This window comes from Sapajus apella, unplaced genomic scaffold (assembly GCF_009761245.1).
Source record: "Sapajus apella isolate SASKATOON/1434 unplaced genomic scaffold, GSC_monkey_1.0 scaffold5, whole genome shotgun sequence".
Classification (NCBI taxonomy): domain Eukaryota; kingdom Metazoa; phylum Chordata; class Mammalia; order Primates; family Cebidae; genus Sapajus; species Sapajus apella.
The window spans coordinates 25580318-25595474 of NW_022436945.1; the positions used below are offsets into that span (position 1 = coordinate 25580318).

Genomic DNA, 15157 nt, shown 5'->3' on the forward strand with positions numbered 1-15157 from the left:
GGTTCTAATGATACCAAAATGAGAACAAAAATAGGGAAAACCCTGCTCTCTGGTAGTACCAAATCTTCCTGCCTACACCAAAGGATCTGTTAAAAACAAATCTCCATCTAGTTAAGCTGTTCTTCAGGTTTTTGTCACTTAGTACTATGTGTTCCAACTGATAAATAAGTGGGAAAAAAATTTTATAATAAATGTCCCCCAATTTGTAAGAGTAGCCAGAGTTTCCAGAGCCAAATTGTGGAAAAGCCTCTATTACTTTTTTAATATATAAGATTTTTAGATTTTTAGTTAGAATAAGGAAATGATTCATTTAGAAAAAAAAATCATCAATTGAATTTTTTTTTCTGATGAAAGAAGATCCTTTTGTAGTTCACAAGCATGATAATTGGGTGTTCACACGCTTGTGTGAGATGTGCCACCCTTGAACCTTGTCACAACATCGGCACATTACCAATGTGAGCTGGGAAAAAAAAAAGGAAAAAAAGAAGGAAAAGAAAAAAAAAAAAGAAGAAAGAACTAATAGCTCAGTTTACTAGGAGAAACTAGCTAGAAACTGAGAATCTGTGATAGAAAAGATGCAGAGAAATGCTGAGTGCTGTAAGGGAGTGCCATAGTTCCACGTTGTATAGTAAGCCCACTTAATGAAAAATAGTACTTAACATGATCTCTACCGAAGGAAGAAAATCAAGCTTTTCCAATCTACCACACTTTATTAAGTTTCAGCCTATTGGCACAGAGTTATACTTGGTTATTAATGTTTTAAATTCCACAATTATCCATAGCTATGCTCCTGCTAGATCACATACCTGATGGAAAAACTCCCAATGCATGTGATTGGGAACTCAAGTTCTCTTTCACGAGTGAGGAAATAAGGTAGGAATAGCAAGATAAGATATTTTTAAAACAGCTTTTTGATGGCTTACCTTGATACAGAAATAAACTCTAGAAAAAACAAACTCTAGAATATATAATTGGACTGCACGTCCTTCAAACAATTCTCCATAATGAGGCATTGGATAAAAGCTAGATATCAGATCACTCCAGGTTATATTCTCTGATGGGGACCTGGCCTGCAAGTCCTGTTTATTACTAAGGGCACACATAATACTCTGACCATCATACTAGCAGATGGTAAGAATGACAACCTTTTATGGAAACTGATGAGCCTCATCAAGGTTCCTGCATGAATAGATGGCTGTTCATCTCCACAGTAAGTCATAAAATGTCTACATGTAAAATTGTAATTTCTGTTAAAATTAGTGAGCACTGGTTAACACCCCAAATTTCTCCCAAGCAAGGCAAAGATGATTTTTTTCAGTCTGAAAAATTGTAACCCACTTATCAGCCACTTGCCATGGCCATATGGTTTTAAGTAATTTGAGTATCTACAGAACTGACCAGCATAAATTAACTGTAAAATACACGTCAAAGTGACAAAATAAATGTCGGTGTTCTTGAGAGCTATCATACATGAAACAACTGCATTTTCTATTAAAAAGTTGTGGACATTAAGCCATTATTTTCACAGTATTTAGACAGTACTTAGAACATATTTAGAATATTTCTCATGCCTAGATACTCATAAAAATTATTTGTGGTGATCTCTCCCTCCCACCCAGTAATGCTGAGTCCATGAATCTGGGGGCAGAACCTAAGAATTTTTAATTTCCAAAAACAAACGTAAAACCTCATGGCTTTCATGTGTGGCCAATGCCAAGAATCACTGATTTAGATAGCAGAACCAGTTGCATCATTTAGATGGTGTAAGTATGTAATATTTAACTATCAAGGCATAAATATTTCTCTCTTTAACCGGGCACTGTGGCTCACACCTGTAATCCAACACTTTGGGAGGCCAAGGTGGGAGGATTGCTTGAGGCCAGGAGTTCAAGACCAGCCTGAGCAACATAATCAGATCCTGTCTCTACAAACAAAAACCAAAAAGACTCAATTTTATCTGCTTCTGTAGAATGCATGCAATCAGCGTATATAAAAAGCACGTGAAATAATTAAGACTATCAATTTCAAATAAGCAGGCCAGAACAGGGCGACACATTGGATTGTTGAGATCCTATTTGTCCTGGGTGCCAACTCCCGTGTTAATGTCCATAGGTGCTAAAAGCATCTGTCTTCATTAAGTACATACAGTGTACTCTGTAAGTGGTTTAGTATCTATTTGTGTCAATGCTATGAGGTTTACAAACAGCTATGAACCCTCGTTTGATTTTCTAAATAGTTCTGTGAAGTAAGCAGAGAAAATACAGCCATTTTTAATGGGAAAATTAGCCCTAGCAAAGCAAAGCAGTGTTTAGTAAGTACCTACTTGTGCCAGAAATTGTGCTAAGTCCTTGGGCTACAGAAAAGCATAACACTGGGTATCTGTCTTTGGGAAGCTTTTGGTCTAAAAATGAGATAACAGAAAAATGCAGCAGTATATAATGGAAAAAAAATGCCTGGTGTTAGGGGTACTGAATCGAACCCAAAAGAGAGAGTTGTGTTCCTAACAGGCTTTCCAAAGGTTATGATGCTTGACTGGCCAAAGGACAAACCCAGACCAGTTTCATATTCAGGTATCCCTCTCTCACTTGTTCACCTATTTGCAAAGTAGGAATAATAGTAGTACCTACAGCATCACTTTTGTGATGCAATTGATGGAATAAAAATGCTTATAAGAATGCCTGGCACACAGTAAGCACTACACAGCACTAGCTAACTCTTACTATTATTTTTATTTCATACCTTTTTAATTTGAAGCCAACTGAACACAGTATCTATTTAAAACTTAATTACAAAAAAAAAAAAATACATGTCCTGTCCAAAAATAACTAGCAGGCATAAATGTTTTAAAATAGAATGCAATGTGAATGTTAAATGTTCAACTAAATTAAAAATCAATTACCCATTAACTATAATCTCATTGTGAGCTGTATTCTTATTACGAAAAATAGGCATGAGCCAGGGACAAGCCAAACTATCAACCTTTAAAATGCTATACACTGGATTGAAAAAAGCAGTAGCAGAAAAATTCAGTGGGTAGAGTTACAGTATTATAGAAAGTTAAAAGCTGAAAATAGATTCTAAAGTAAGCAATATTTTAAATTTAATTTTCTGTGATAGAATGTAGGATGTCAAAAATCATGAATCCTAAATACTAAATAACAGTGTATTGTGTGTGTGTGTGTGTGTGTGTGTGTATTTATATACAAAATACTAAATCCTATAATACTAAATGATCCTAAATACTAATACTAAATAAGAACCACTAATACTAAAATAATAGTGCCTATGCTTGGCTTAGCAGATCTGGCCACTGCAAGGGTGGTACAATGACCATGTGGGCACTGCAGGTCAGATCCGGGAGAGAGTCGAAGCTGAGCCACTTACTGGCTGTTTCATCATTGGCTAGTTAGTTTATGTAGACCTCAGTTTCCTTATTCATGAAAATAGGCAGGTCTGTCTTATATGGTATTATTATAAAGATTAAATAAAGCAATATAAATTAAGGGCCTGATACATCCACATAATTCTTTCATTTGAGGGTTCTAAAAGCAGAATTTAAATATTTCCATTTTTTAATAATTACAGAAAGTATTCATACCAATGATTCCATATGAAACATTCAGATAAAATTAATGATAAATATTTACCAAGATACTGAAATGGGTTATTCATATGAATGTGCAGCAACAGAACCTGGTGAAAACTACATTTTAAAACTACACAGTGAAAGAGCAAAATACGAGTCTGACTCCTAAATGGAAAAAAATAAGGAAGGGTTTGTTAACCCCAAATCTGCTGAAATCTCAAACCTATTTTTGGAATTACTGGATGCCAGGTTTCCAAGCCAGGAATTTAAGAACTCAGTGCTTAAACATTTGTTGAAAACAGATGTGGCATTGTATGACATTGGCACCAGATTTCCTGGGAAACACCAGATGCAGAGTTTGGCCAGATACAGAACCCAGAGAATTTGAGGTCACCACCTCCATCCTGCTGCTCCTTTCTGTGCTACACAACCCATCGCCCTACGAGGTCTATTTAAATTCTGTTAGAGTTGCACTCCCATGCCAGAACACCAGGGAACATTATGCTGGGGGGAATGAGGAGCGATGAGTCTCTTGTTATACCCTGATTCAAGAACATTTAATTAAGTGAGTTGATGTAGTTAAACCTCAATGCCACAATTATCATCAAATGGATACCCAAACTCACCAAGCAAGATATCTGGCTGTGATGAATTCATTAATATTAACATGATATTAAAAATATCAAGATGGGAGACTGACTGTCAGGACAATAGAACAAATGGAAACCAACAGCAATTTTCTTAAATCTTCCTCATCTCCACTTGCAGAAATTCCTTTCAACTAGCAATACCACTTATATAACAATTCACCTATTTAAATATGTGTCCATATTTGATTACCTTATTAAACTTTTAAAAATTCTGACTCACACACAATACCATATCATTTCAAGATAAATAATTCACAAAATAATTTTTGTTCCAGAATACAGAAACTCTATCAGCTTTGAGCTGATTAAAAAACAGTTTACTTCCACAAACAAAATTTCTGCAAAACAAAAAGTAACTGAAAAATGAAAAGCAACAAATAGTTGAGAAAAAATGTAGAAAATATGAAGATTCACTTTTTTAAATATAATGAGCAGAAAGTCATTAGCAAGAAACCCAATAAAATTTCAATAAGTAAATGGACAAAGCAGATGAAGAGACAATTTGAGAAAAAATAATTTTAAAAGAGAATTGGAGGAAAAAAAGATAAACTCTCCTGTCAAAAGAAACAGCTATAAACAATCATTAATTCAACAAGTTCACCCTACCTATGTTTACTGAGTACTAGCTTATTGCCTGAGGACACAGGAGTGAATAAAGTAAATATTCACGCTGTCAATTTGGGAATATAAAAATGATAAACCTAACACTTTTAAGGTTATAATGTAAGTGGATATCTGTCACATAGCATTTTAAATGTAAACCACTCTTGAGAAAGGGGTCATAGGAATGCTTTCCAATAATAATAATCATAACAAGCATCAGAAAGGAAGGCAAGGCTATATATAGAAGGTTACCAGAAACCTCATTTATTTATCTTACACTATATGTTACCCCATCAGTAAGGTCCCAGAAAGCAGAGACATTGTGGGTATCTAGAGCAGTGCCCAAAAATGAGAAGATGCCCCCTACATGTGTCACCTGAATGAATGAATCCAGAAACATGGTCACTAGAGTGTAACCTACACAAACCCAATTACACAGCACATTTTATACAATCCTCAAGTAATAATATGAAAAAACTGTCATATTATAACACATCACAGGCACCTAAAACATAAGCCAAGATAAGGAATGGGAGAAAATGTGCAAAAATTAAAGCAGGATGCAGTTGTAAAATGGTGCTCACAATTCAAGGGATGACATGTAATTTATGTGATATTAGCACCCCACTGTTTTGCAGCATGGCAATTAGGTAAAGAATCTGGGTGTCAGTTTCTACTATGTCATTCTCCACTCTAACAAACGTTTTTACATATATTTTCATAGTTTTTATCCACCTCTTAAAGCTTATCTGGAAAAATAAAAATTAAAAAAACCTGCCATTCCCTAAGTTCTTTCCTAATACAGTCAAAAGTTACTTCAAGTTTTAGTTCCCACAATCTGCTAACAAATAAAAGGTTCAGAAAGAGATGATAATCATCAATCTCTGAACTAAGAAATTGGGAAAAACAAATCTATGAGAATTCCATGTTGAAGGCTACTACTCATGGAGTTGAGACCTGTGACTGTGAATGAGAACATGTAGACTGGTGATCCCTTGGTGTCTGTTCTTAAAAAAGAAGATGGTATTTGAAAAAGAGTAAAGGCATTCATTATAATAGTGTTTTAACAGCTATTTTAATTCATAAAATATAATTTCCTAATTTGGTAGAAGAGAGAGTCAAGAAAAAAAAAGGAAAACAATTACGAAAAATATATGCATAGGGATTTTTGACATGGAATCTGAAGGACATCTATTGAAAGTAGGAAAAGAACTCTAGAAAAAATAAACAATAACCTGCAAAATTACAGTAAATTTTTAGCTACAAACAGACACAGTTCAAGGAACCAATGGGAAATAACAAGAAAAAAACATCTCTACTGGATATTACATACTTTGCCTTTATACTGAGTTTGCAAATGAACTTTTTAAAGATTCCTTCAGTAAGGTATACTCTGGTAATAAAAGTCTATTTTAAGAGGAAAAACTAGTGAAGGCAGAATTTAAAATTTTAAATCTTACATAAAAATATCGAGACTTTCAGCAACAAAAAATTTCAAAAGCTATAGATTAGTTAACAATTATACACAATTTTCTAGTAATAGTTCTTCAAATCTTAATGTATTACCAAAAATAATTATTACCTTGACTTTCCACTTACATGTATGTTTGCCCGTAAATGTTTCACATCAGAAAAAAGATGTAGTTTCAAATTAAATAACAAAAATAAGTATAGGAACCCCAAGTTGAGAGATGAACTTAAGCAGCATTGATATAATTAATATCGAAGGTTATTTTTACATATTTTCCAACTCCAGAAATATCTTGCTCCTTTATGTAGATGTTTATCATTTTTGAGGAAGAAAACAACTTGGAGCAGTGTTTTACCACGTGTGGTTTTTGGTTCATCTGTCACAGAATCACCTGGGGTGTTTTTGTGAATTCAGAGTCTACAACCCATTGCCAAAAATTCTGAATTAACAAATCTGAAACAAGCTCAGAAATCTGAAATTTTAACACGCAACTTAAGTAATGGCCTTAGAGATAGTAATCTATCTCCTTTCTTCACATGATGTCATTTAAACCTGAAGAGACTAACTTAATTACCTGAGCGAATTAATAGTAGAACAAGAATAAAAACACATAACTGCAACCTCCCAGTCCAGTCTTCTTTGCAATAAATGAGATTCCTCTTTAATAACTCTTCAACATTTGCTGTAATAACTACCCTTCTACCTCCATCCACTGTTTACTCTCTCTGGAGTAGCTGACTAAATTAAATTAGTAAAACTATATATAAATTAGAGGCAAGAAAAATAAAAATAGTTCCTATGTTAGGGTGGTATAGGTCAATTTCATTATTTTTTATTCTATTCATGCTATTAAGTTATGTGGGCAATAAATCCCATTTTAAAATAGAAATAATTAAGTCTTATTGCAAGTCACTAAATTAAATCCAGCACAAATTAAGATACAGAGGTTCAAATCTAATATCGCTGACATTTTTGATTTTTTATCACCTTTAAAAAAATACACACAATTATTGTGTGTGTGTATGTATGTTTGTATAAAACTTTTCAAAGTTGCATCAAACCATCTTACTGTTGTTTAGTGCTTTCCCCAAAACACAAGTTGATGCACCCACTGGCCCAAAGCCCTCTGCATTGAGGAGGAAGACCCTATACTCAGCATGTCACCAGGTTTTTCATATGTGCTCCATCATGGGAGAAAACCAATGGGCAACTTTCCTCTGGAGAAAAAGACATATACCAGAATGTGGAAATAGATGAAAATAGAATGGTATGCCAGGGCCTGAATATGGATGGTCTTTCTTATCAGCTTATTGTTGAACCAACTAGTTCTTTAAGACGGACTAAAGACCAAATCCCTTAAGACCTTAATCCATATGACATAATGCAATTTAAACACACACACACACACACACACACACACACACACACACACACACACATACACATATACACAGACAATAGTATACATTTTAAAGGTACATATATAGGCATGTTAATTCATAGAAAAAGAACTTATATACATGCACAAAAATATGTTTACTTATCAAAAGATGGAGAGGGGTTCAGCCTTAATGTTTTAATTTTTAAGGAGAATATGCTCATTACTCATATACATGGAAGTGTTTCTAATTCACTGACTTCATCAGATGCCCTTTTTTTGCACCTCTCTGTAACTCCTGTACAATCTGTTATTGCACTGACCTCACCATCCATCATATATTCTGGTCTTGATTGACTTTTCCTCTGGAAGACAAGACTTGTGTCCTTCTCAGTAAACTCATCATTTTCAGTGTGTCTGACATGGTATACAATGTTTATTGAATGAATACCCTGAAACTCCTAGACAACTAAATCATTCAACGAAAGAAACCTTAGGATATTTCGAAGAGTTCACAAGTCAGAACATTTCTTTTCAGCCTAGACTTTAAAAATACAGTGTGTAGAGTGGTTAAGAAACTAGACTTAGAGTTATACAGTTCTAGTTTTAAATTAAACTTTGCATCATAAACTAATTCTTAGACCTATTATCTCTTTTCCTCATCTACAAAACGTAGACAAAAACGTCTTCCTCCTATATTTGTGCGGAAGATTAAAAGGAAAAGTTTACAAATTAATTACCATTGCACCTGGTACTGAGCAAATGGTAATTATGCTTTTCACACTCAATTACTAATACTAAAGCAATAATTTCATGTACATTTTCACTAGTCAGAAAGTGCTAATAAAACTTTTAAAAATGTCTTTGTTATTCCTAGAGAATAACAGAAACTCAGACAGTTTAATCTGAGCAACGAAACTAATCATTTGAAGTCTATGCAAGTCTATCAAGTCTTGCCATCAGGTCTATGCAAGTACAAACTGAATACCTCAATTAATTTGGCAGAGTAAATTCCATGCTGATACATTCATCCTATGCATTTTTGACCTCTATTTTAATAAGAAAAGTTGTAATCATCATATTTTGAAGACTGAAATGTTCATATTCAACTTGTAAACATTATTAAGTTGTAAATCAGTATTCTTCTTGAGGAATATGCTAACTACCCACATTATTAATAGCCCAAGAGTGCTTGATGATGCCTTTAACAGTTAATTGGCTAAGAAATCTTATCCTCAAAATGTGTAATGTATAAGTTCACGTTAAAGTTCAGAGGATGCCTATAGTTAATTGTTCTGAAACTACTATTTGTTTTGAGTTGACATTCCTATTTTTGTTATAAAAAAGTCAGCATTTATATTTTACCTTACCATATCCCATAATAATGTGTTATAAAATGAAAGTGTACAGTTCAATTCCACAATTATTAAGCATCTAATATATTCTAGGCTGAAAATTTTTAAAAGGAGTTCTTCCAAAAAAGGGGGTACAGAATTTTTTTATAAATATTAAAAACCAGAAATGTTAGAAAAACCAAAGTCTACAGAATCAAATGAAGCTAACAGGATTTGTTAAAATTTTAGTTCACCATCGGACTCCTCAAATCATTTAAATTCTCTATTGAGTCCTTTGATATTAATCAAATTTAGTAAACCAATGATTCAAATCAATTTTATTTATGTAGAGTGATATGTGTGTATAGGTAGATGTGTGTATATATGTACACTTGGATTTGTACCTATATAGGCATGTATATACATACATATACCTCACATACATATGCCCAAAATAAAACAGACAAATAATATCTGTAAACTCAAGCAAATATGTTACTTGTGCTTGCTCTATAATTTTCTATCACAAAAATAAAAGCAAAACAGCAGGTGCAGAACTGGGCCTATTTCATCAGCAGCTGTATTGTTCACTGGTCCTTAATTGTTGTCTCATGTAGTTGTATAATGATTCAACTAAATACTTTTCAAAAATTATTTTCAATGCAAAAAACAAGGCTCTACAAGTAAAGTCCTCAACGTGAAAACAAGACTCGGTAAGTTAAATCACTAATAATTATTCCAAACAAAACATAGTTGTTATTATAATAAAATAGCAACAATTTGCAATGGCTATAACAGAGCTTACCTGCTCGTTTTTGCAAAGCCACACACTGTTTCCACTTAACACAGTAAAAATTTTGGCCTTATACCCTCTCAATTCAAGGTATCCACATTTCTCAGGTATAACAACTGCTTGAGACTGCGAGGTAAGGGATTGTGATTTCAATGCATTTAATAGTATGCTGATCCAGTCATTTCTCTCCTCTGAAAAATAAAGACAGGAGAAAATACACAAATCCATATATAAGTTACATAGATACAGAAACATCAACAAGAAATCTACGCTCTTTGCAACACACAAATGACAGATTCTTTCCCACAACTACTACCTAAATGCTACTGTACACAGGGCCAATGACCCAATTCTTTGAGGAAAAAGGAGTGACACTATGCAGTTGTCCTGAAATCAGTTTCATTGGCTTCCTCTGAGTTTATTAGAAGTGTAAAATCTCAGGCCCTGCTCCAGACCTGAGGAATCATAGGCCGTATTTTAAAAAGAACTACAAGAGCAGAAAATCAAACACCACATTTTCTCACTCGTAGGCGGGTGTTGAACAATAAGAACACATGGACACAGGGAAGGGAGCACTACACACAGGGGTCTGTTGGGGGGAAATAGGGGAGGGACAGCGGGGGGTGGGGAGTTGGGGAGAGATAGCATGGGGAGAAATGCCAGATATAGGTGAAGGGGAGGGAGGCAGCAAATCACACTGCCATGTGTGTACCTATGCAACAATCTTGCATGTTCTTCACATGTACCCCCAAACCTAAAATGCAATAAAAAAATAATAATAATAAAAAGAACTACAGATACTCTGTAACCCTGTTAATATCTGAGAAGCCCTTTTTTAGATTCATAAGAATAGATTTTCTCTTTTAACAGAAGAAAGTGATATTGCTACCCCACAATGAACAGATTTTATGTGGCAAGTCAGTTACTCAAAGACACTGGAAATCTGACTTTCAACAATGACTTGGAACCTACTCTACTCTGGAGTACACCTGCTTCAATGTCACTTTTCATTCCACTCTCACCACAGCAATTAACAGTAGCATTTCATCTGGCAAATTAAAATTTGGTTCTCCTACTCCTTCCACAAAATCTAACTGACCTTCAATTATGAACAATGCATTGTGTTACAGGCATAGGAATTCGACCTAGTCCCCAATGAGCAATTAAAGCTATAAGTCAAGCAAGATTTGAACACATAATGGAACACAGTAGTATAAATGTCATATAAATGGTATCAAATAATATATGTGTCACTTGAGATAAGTGATTTGCTGAAGGTCATATAGCAAGTTAGCATTAAAATGAGGAGAATCAAATGTTTCAACTCTCCAACAACTTTTCTTGGAACCATGGGGTGAAAAAGAGGTATATGTGATAGGCCTTGAGGATGAAGAGCAATTCAAAAGACAAAACTGGAATTTGGAAGAGGGAAGAGCAGAACAGGATTCTGAGCAGAGGATAACATAAGAACAAAGGCAGAAGAACCAACATTTATTCAGGGACTAACTTATCAATGAATAAAAGTATAATTCTGAACTCACATGGAAATATTGGGAAATATGAACAGAGATTTCATACTCCCTGTTTAGGAATGTTGTCTTTATTACCGAGGCAAAAGAAAACCATCTCGGCATTCTTAGCAATAAAAAGACATGATTATGATAATACAGACAATGACAGGTAGACCACACTGGAAGCCTGAAGATCAAGAACAAAGCAACAGAGACTTAAAATACTGTGAAAATGGAAACAAAATAATATATAATGAGGAGTTAAGGCATTTAAGAAAGTAAAAAAATATAGTTGAATATATTATGATGGGTATTGATAAGAAAAACAAATTACTCAGAATAAAAGTTAACATGGCATCAGAAATTGGCCAGGCAATGAAGGAAAATCCAATTAATTAACAGACCCACTTCAGGTTTTCAATGCCCTGGCATGAGCATCCAGGCAGACTGAAGCAATATGTGAGTAACAGTGGCCTGCACATGAGAAGGTGCATGGAAGTGGATAAACGTGAATCGTAAAAGGAGGAGAAACAGGTAAACCTTGAGGTATAACTATCTATAAGGCTGCAAAATGGGATAACAGAACATATGGAGAAGTAGTTGTCAAAGCAAAAGGAAACAAAACAAAACATACTGAATCACAGGTAGTAAAAACTTTCACAGAATGAAGGAAGAAGAGAAAACAGAGCCCAGTTGGAGAAAAGGGACAGCTTCTCAGATCCTTCTCAGAGAGTTCTGCCCAATGACTTCATTGCGGATTGAAGTAATTCTCCATAGTAAACTTACTCATATTCAAAAATATGAATCCAAAGTTATTTCATAATGAGTCTTACTTTTTCAATTATCATTGTTTTTTCTTTTTCTCCTTCAAATCTACTAAAAGAAGTTGATTGTGCCTTTAATGACCAAAGTCAAAAGTTTATTAGACACTCCTTCAAGGTCGGGCGTGGTGGCTCACGTCTGTAATTCCAGCAATTTAGAAGGTGAAGGTGGGCAGATCACAAGCTCAGGAGTTTGAGACAAACCCAGCCAACATAGTGAAACCCCATCTCTACTAAAAATACAAAAAGTTAGCCAGGTGTGGTGGCACATGACTGTAGTCCCAGATACTCAGGAGGCTGAGGCAGAAGAATCACTTGAACTTGGGAGGTGGAGGTTGCAGTGAGCACAGATGGTTGTGCCATTGCACTCCAGCCTGGGTGACAGAGACTCTGTCTTAAAAACAAAAACAAAAACAAAAATCCTCATTCATTAGTGCTTTATTGCAGGTGTTACATAATCTTCCAGGAATTGATGTTTGTTTGGCCAGGTGTGGTATCCCACACCTGTAATCCCAGCACCCTGAGAGGCCAAAATGGGAGGACAATTTGAGGTCAGGAATAGGAGATCAAGATCAGCCTGGCCAACATGGTGAAACCCTGTCTATTTTAAAATCACACACACAAAAATTAGCTGGGCATGGTGGGAAGTGCCTGTAACCAAGCTACTCAGGAGACTGAGGCATAAGAATCGCTTGAACCTGGGAGGCTAAGGTTGCAGTGAGCCAAGACCGCACCACAGCACTCCAGCCTGGGCAACAAAAGCAAAACTTAATCTGAAAAAAAAGGAAAGAAAAAGAATTGGTGCTTGTTGCAATATATCAGGATGAAATATTTATCAAATGTCCCCAGCATTGTTATACATCATAAATTAAAAGACATCTACATAAACAGATCCAGACTGCACTACAATAATTTATTACAGTTTCAGTTATAGCAACAGACCTTCCGCTTAACTTGGTTATTACTTGTGATCATTAGTTTCACACAAGATATTCCTGCCAAGTAAATAGTACATAATGTTTATTGTTTATTTGTGCTAATCCATATAAATCACTGTGTTTGAAATATAGGTCTAATGAGTTGGGCCTAAGTGGCTATGGCTTTTAGATTACTGCTAGCATGTATTTCAGTTTCTCAGGAATTAATTTAAAGCTGGCAATTGCATCTGTTGGAATTAAGATACTTTGGCTGCATCTCAACACATAGCCTAGAAGAATTATCTAGCTCCTGAGGGCCTCAGTTACTAATAGGAAGTAAACAGTCTGAAGAACAGGAATTAATAGTAACATTCAGTTTATTCCGAATTACTCATGTCAATGGAAAGAAACAACGGAACAGATAATCCAAACACAAAAAAATAGATTACAAGTGTCATCTGTATTTGGCCATGCAATGTGTGCATCCTGAGATATGGGGGAATATGCTTTGATAACTCACAATATTCCAAACCAAATAATGATTTCCTGTCGGAAAAGAGTCTAGGGCAAAGTTAGACAGATACTGTGCTAGCATTTGCCTGTTCTTCAAACCAATATACTTTTTATTCTTTCTGATAACAAATATCTATTGAGTGTCTATCTTCATCTTGGCACTGTACTAAACACTGTTCCTTCTGGAAACAAGCTCCGACATAGTTACGGCTTGGCTCTAGGAATAGCATTCCAGGCAGGACAAAAAGAAAGGGAGGAGGGAAAACAAAGAATAAATGTTGAAATTGCCATTTTCTTGTGATTATGCTAGAATGTAAATAAAAGAATAGCAAATTCCTAAAATCTCAAACTAGTTCTTGATGTTTTCAGGAATGCCAGCTTAGAGTATAAGAATAAAAAAATAAAAAATAAAGGAGGTTTAAGAAAAATCAAGACAATATTCTCTGAACTACTTACTGGGTTTAGCAGCGGGCATATTTACTAATAACAAGGGACTGGTTATACTAGAGACTACTACCGAAGGGCCATGCAAAACATCAGCAACTTTATCTAACGAAGTTTAGCTGGACTTTACTTTTGATATGATAATATGATCTAACTAAAATTCCCTCAATGTAATTCATGATCAATATCAGAGAAGGAAGTAGTGCACATAAGGGTTCTTCTTCAAACTGATAACCACTCACTCACACAAATATTTACTAAGCCTACTATGTTCCAAAACCTATTCTGAATACCAGGAATGGAGTAGTGAACAAGGCTGACAGTGACCTTAATCTCCTGAGTTTACACTCTAGTGAAAGGAGGAAGTCCACAAAAACTTAAATATACATTACGCAGTGGCGAGAGCAATTGGGTAACATAAACACAAGATGAGGGGCCCAGGAAGTGTTATATTGTACAGGATACATTAAAAGCCTCAGAGGAAGGGGATGGTTAATCAAAAGCCTGAAGGAAGAGGAAGCAAAGGAGCAGGTCCAAGCTGAGGAGCAGGCTGGAGGAAGAGCATTCCAAGATAAGGTGAATGAACACGTAGATTTGGTATATTCAAGGAACAAAAGGCCCCTGTAGGAAAACCCAACAATAGTATAGAAGAAAGGGAACAGAAAAAGATAAGGTCAGAAAGACCAAGACCAGATCATGCAGGGGCTTCTGGACATCACAAGTACTTTTTACTCTCAGTAAGATGCAGACGCCATGGAGCATGTAAAGCGAACTGGCATGATTTGACTTCTTATTGAAGCACACATCGCTTTGACAAGTATAGGAAAAATATGATGGTAGTCAATCATGAGAGATGATTAACATAATCCTGATAGCAGTGGAATTGTTGAGAATTGGTCAGCACCTAAACATATTTTCAAATCAAACTAACAAGATTTGCTGATGGACTAGATGTGGGGTGAGAAAAGAAAAATATTCAAGAATAACACCACACTTTGGGGCCTAAGTCCCTGAGACTTCTATTTGCTAAGATGAGGAAGATTACAAGGGACAAAGTTTGGTGGATAGGGTACAAATGGGAATTTTGATACATTAAGCGTGAGGTGCTACTAGGAACCCATGTTGAGATGTCAGCA

General features: G+C 35.2%; 1 protein-coding gene and 1 non-coding gene across 6 annotated transcripts in view; one reads left to right on the top strand and one right to left on the bottom strand.

The window, feature by feature from the left end:
* The window catches only part of ARAP2 (ArfGAP with RhoGAP domain, ankyrin repeat and PH domain 2), a 183938-nt gene that overhangs the window by 105009 nt on the left and 63772 nt on the right, over positions 1-15157 (bottom strand). For all 5 annotated transcript variants that reach the window (XM_032273755.1, XM_032273753.1, XM_032273757.1 and 2 more), the window contains exon 9: positions 9828-10006. In XM_032273755.1, the coding sequence (XP_032129646.1) occupies positions 9828-10006 (179 nt within the window). The remainder of the gene's footprint in view (positions 1-9827; positions 10007-15157) is intronic.
* LOC116548846 lies at positions 358-461 on the top strand. Its single transcript, XR_004267565.1, has one exon. It is a non-coding gene; the product is annotated as a small nucleolar RNA U13 (small nucleolar RNA).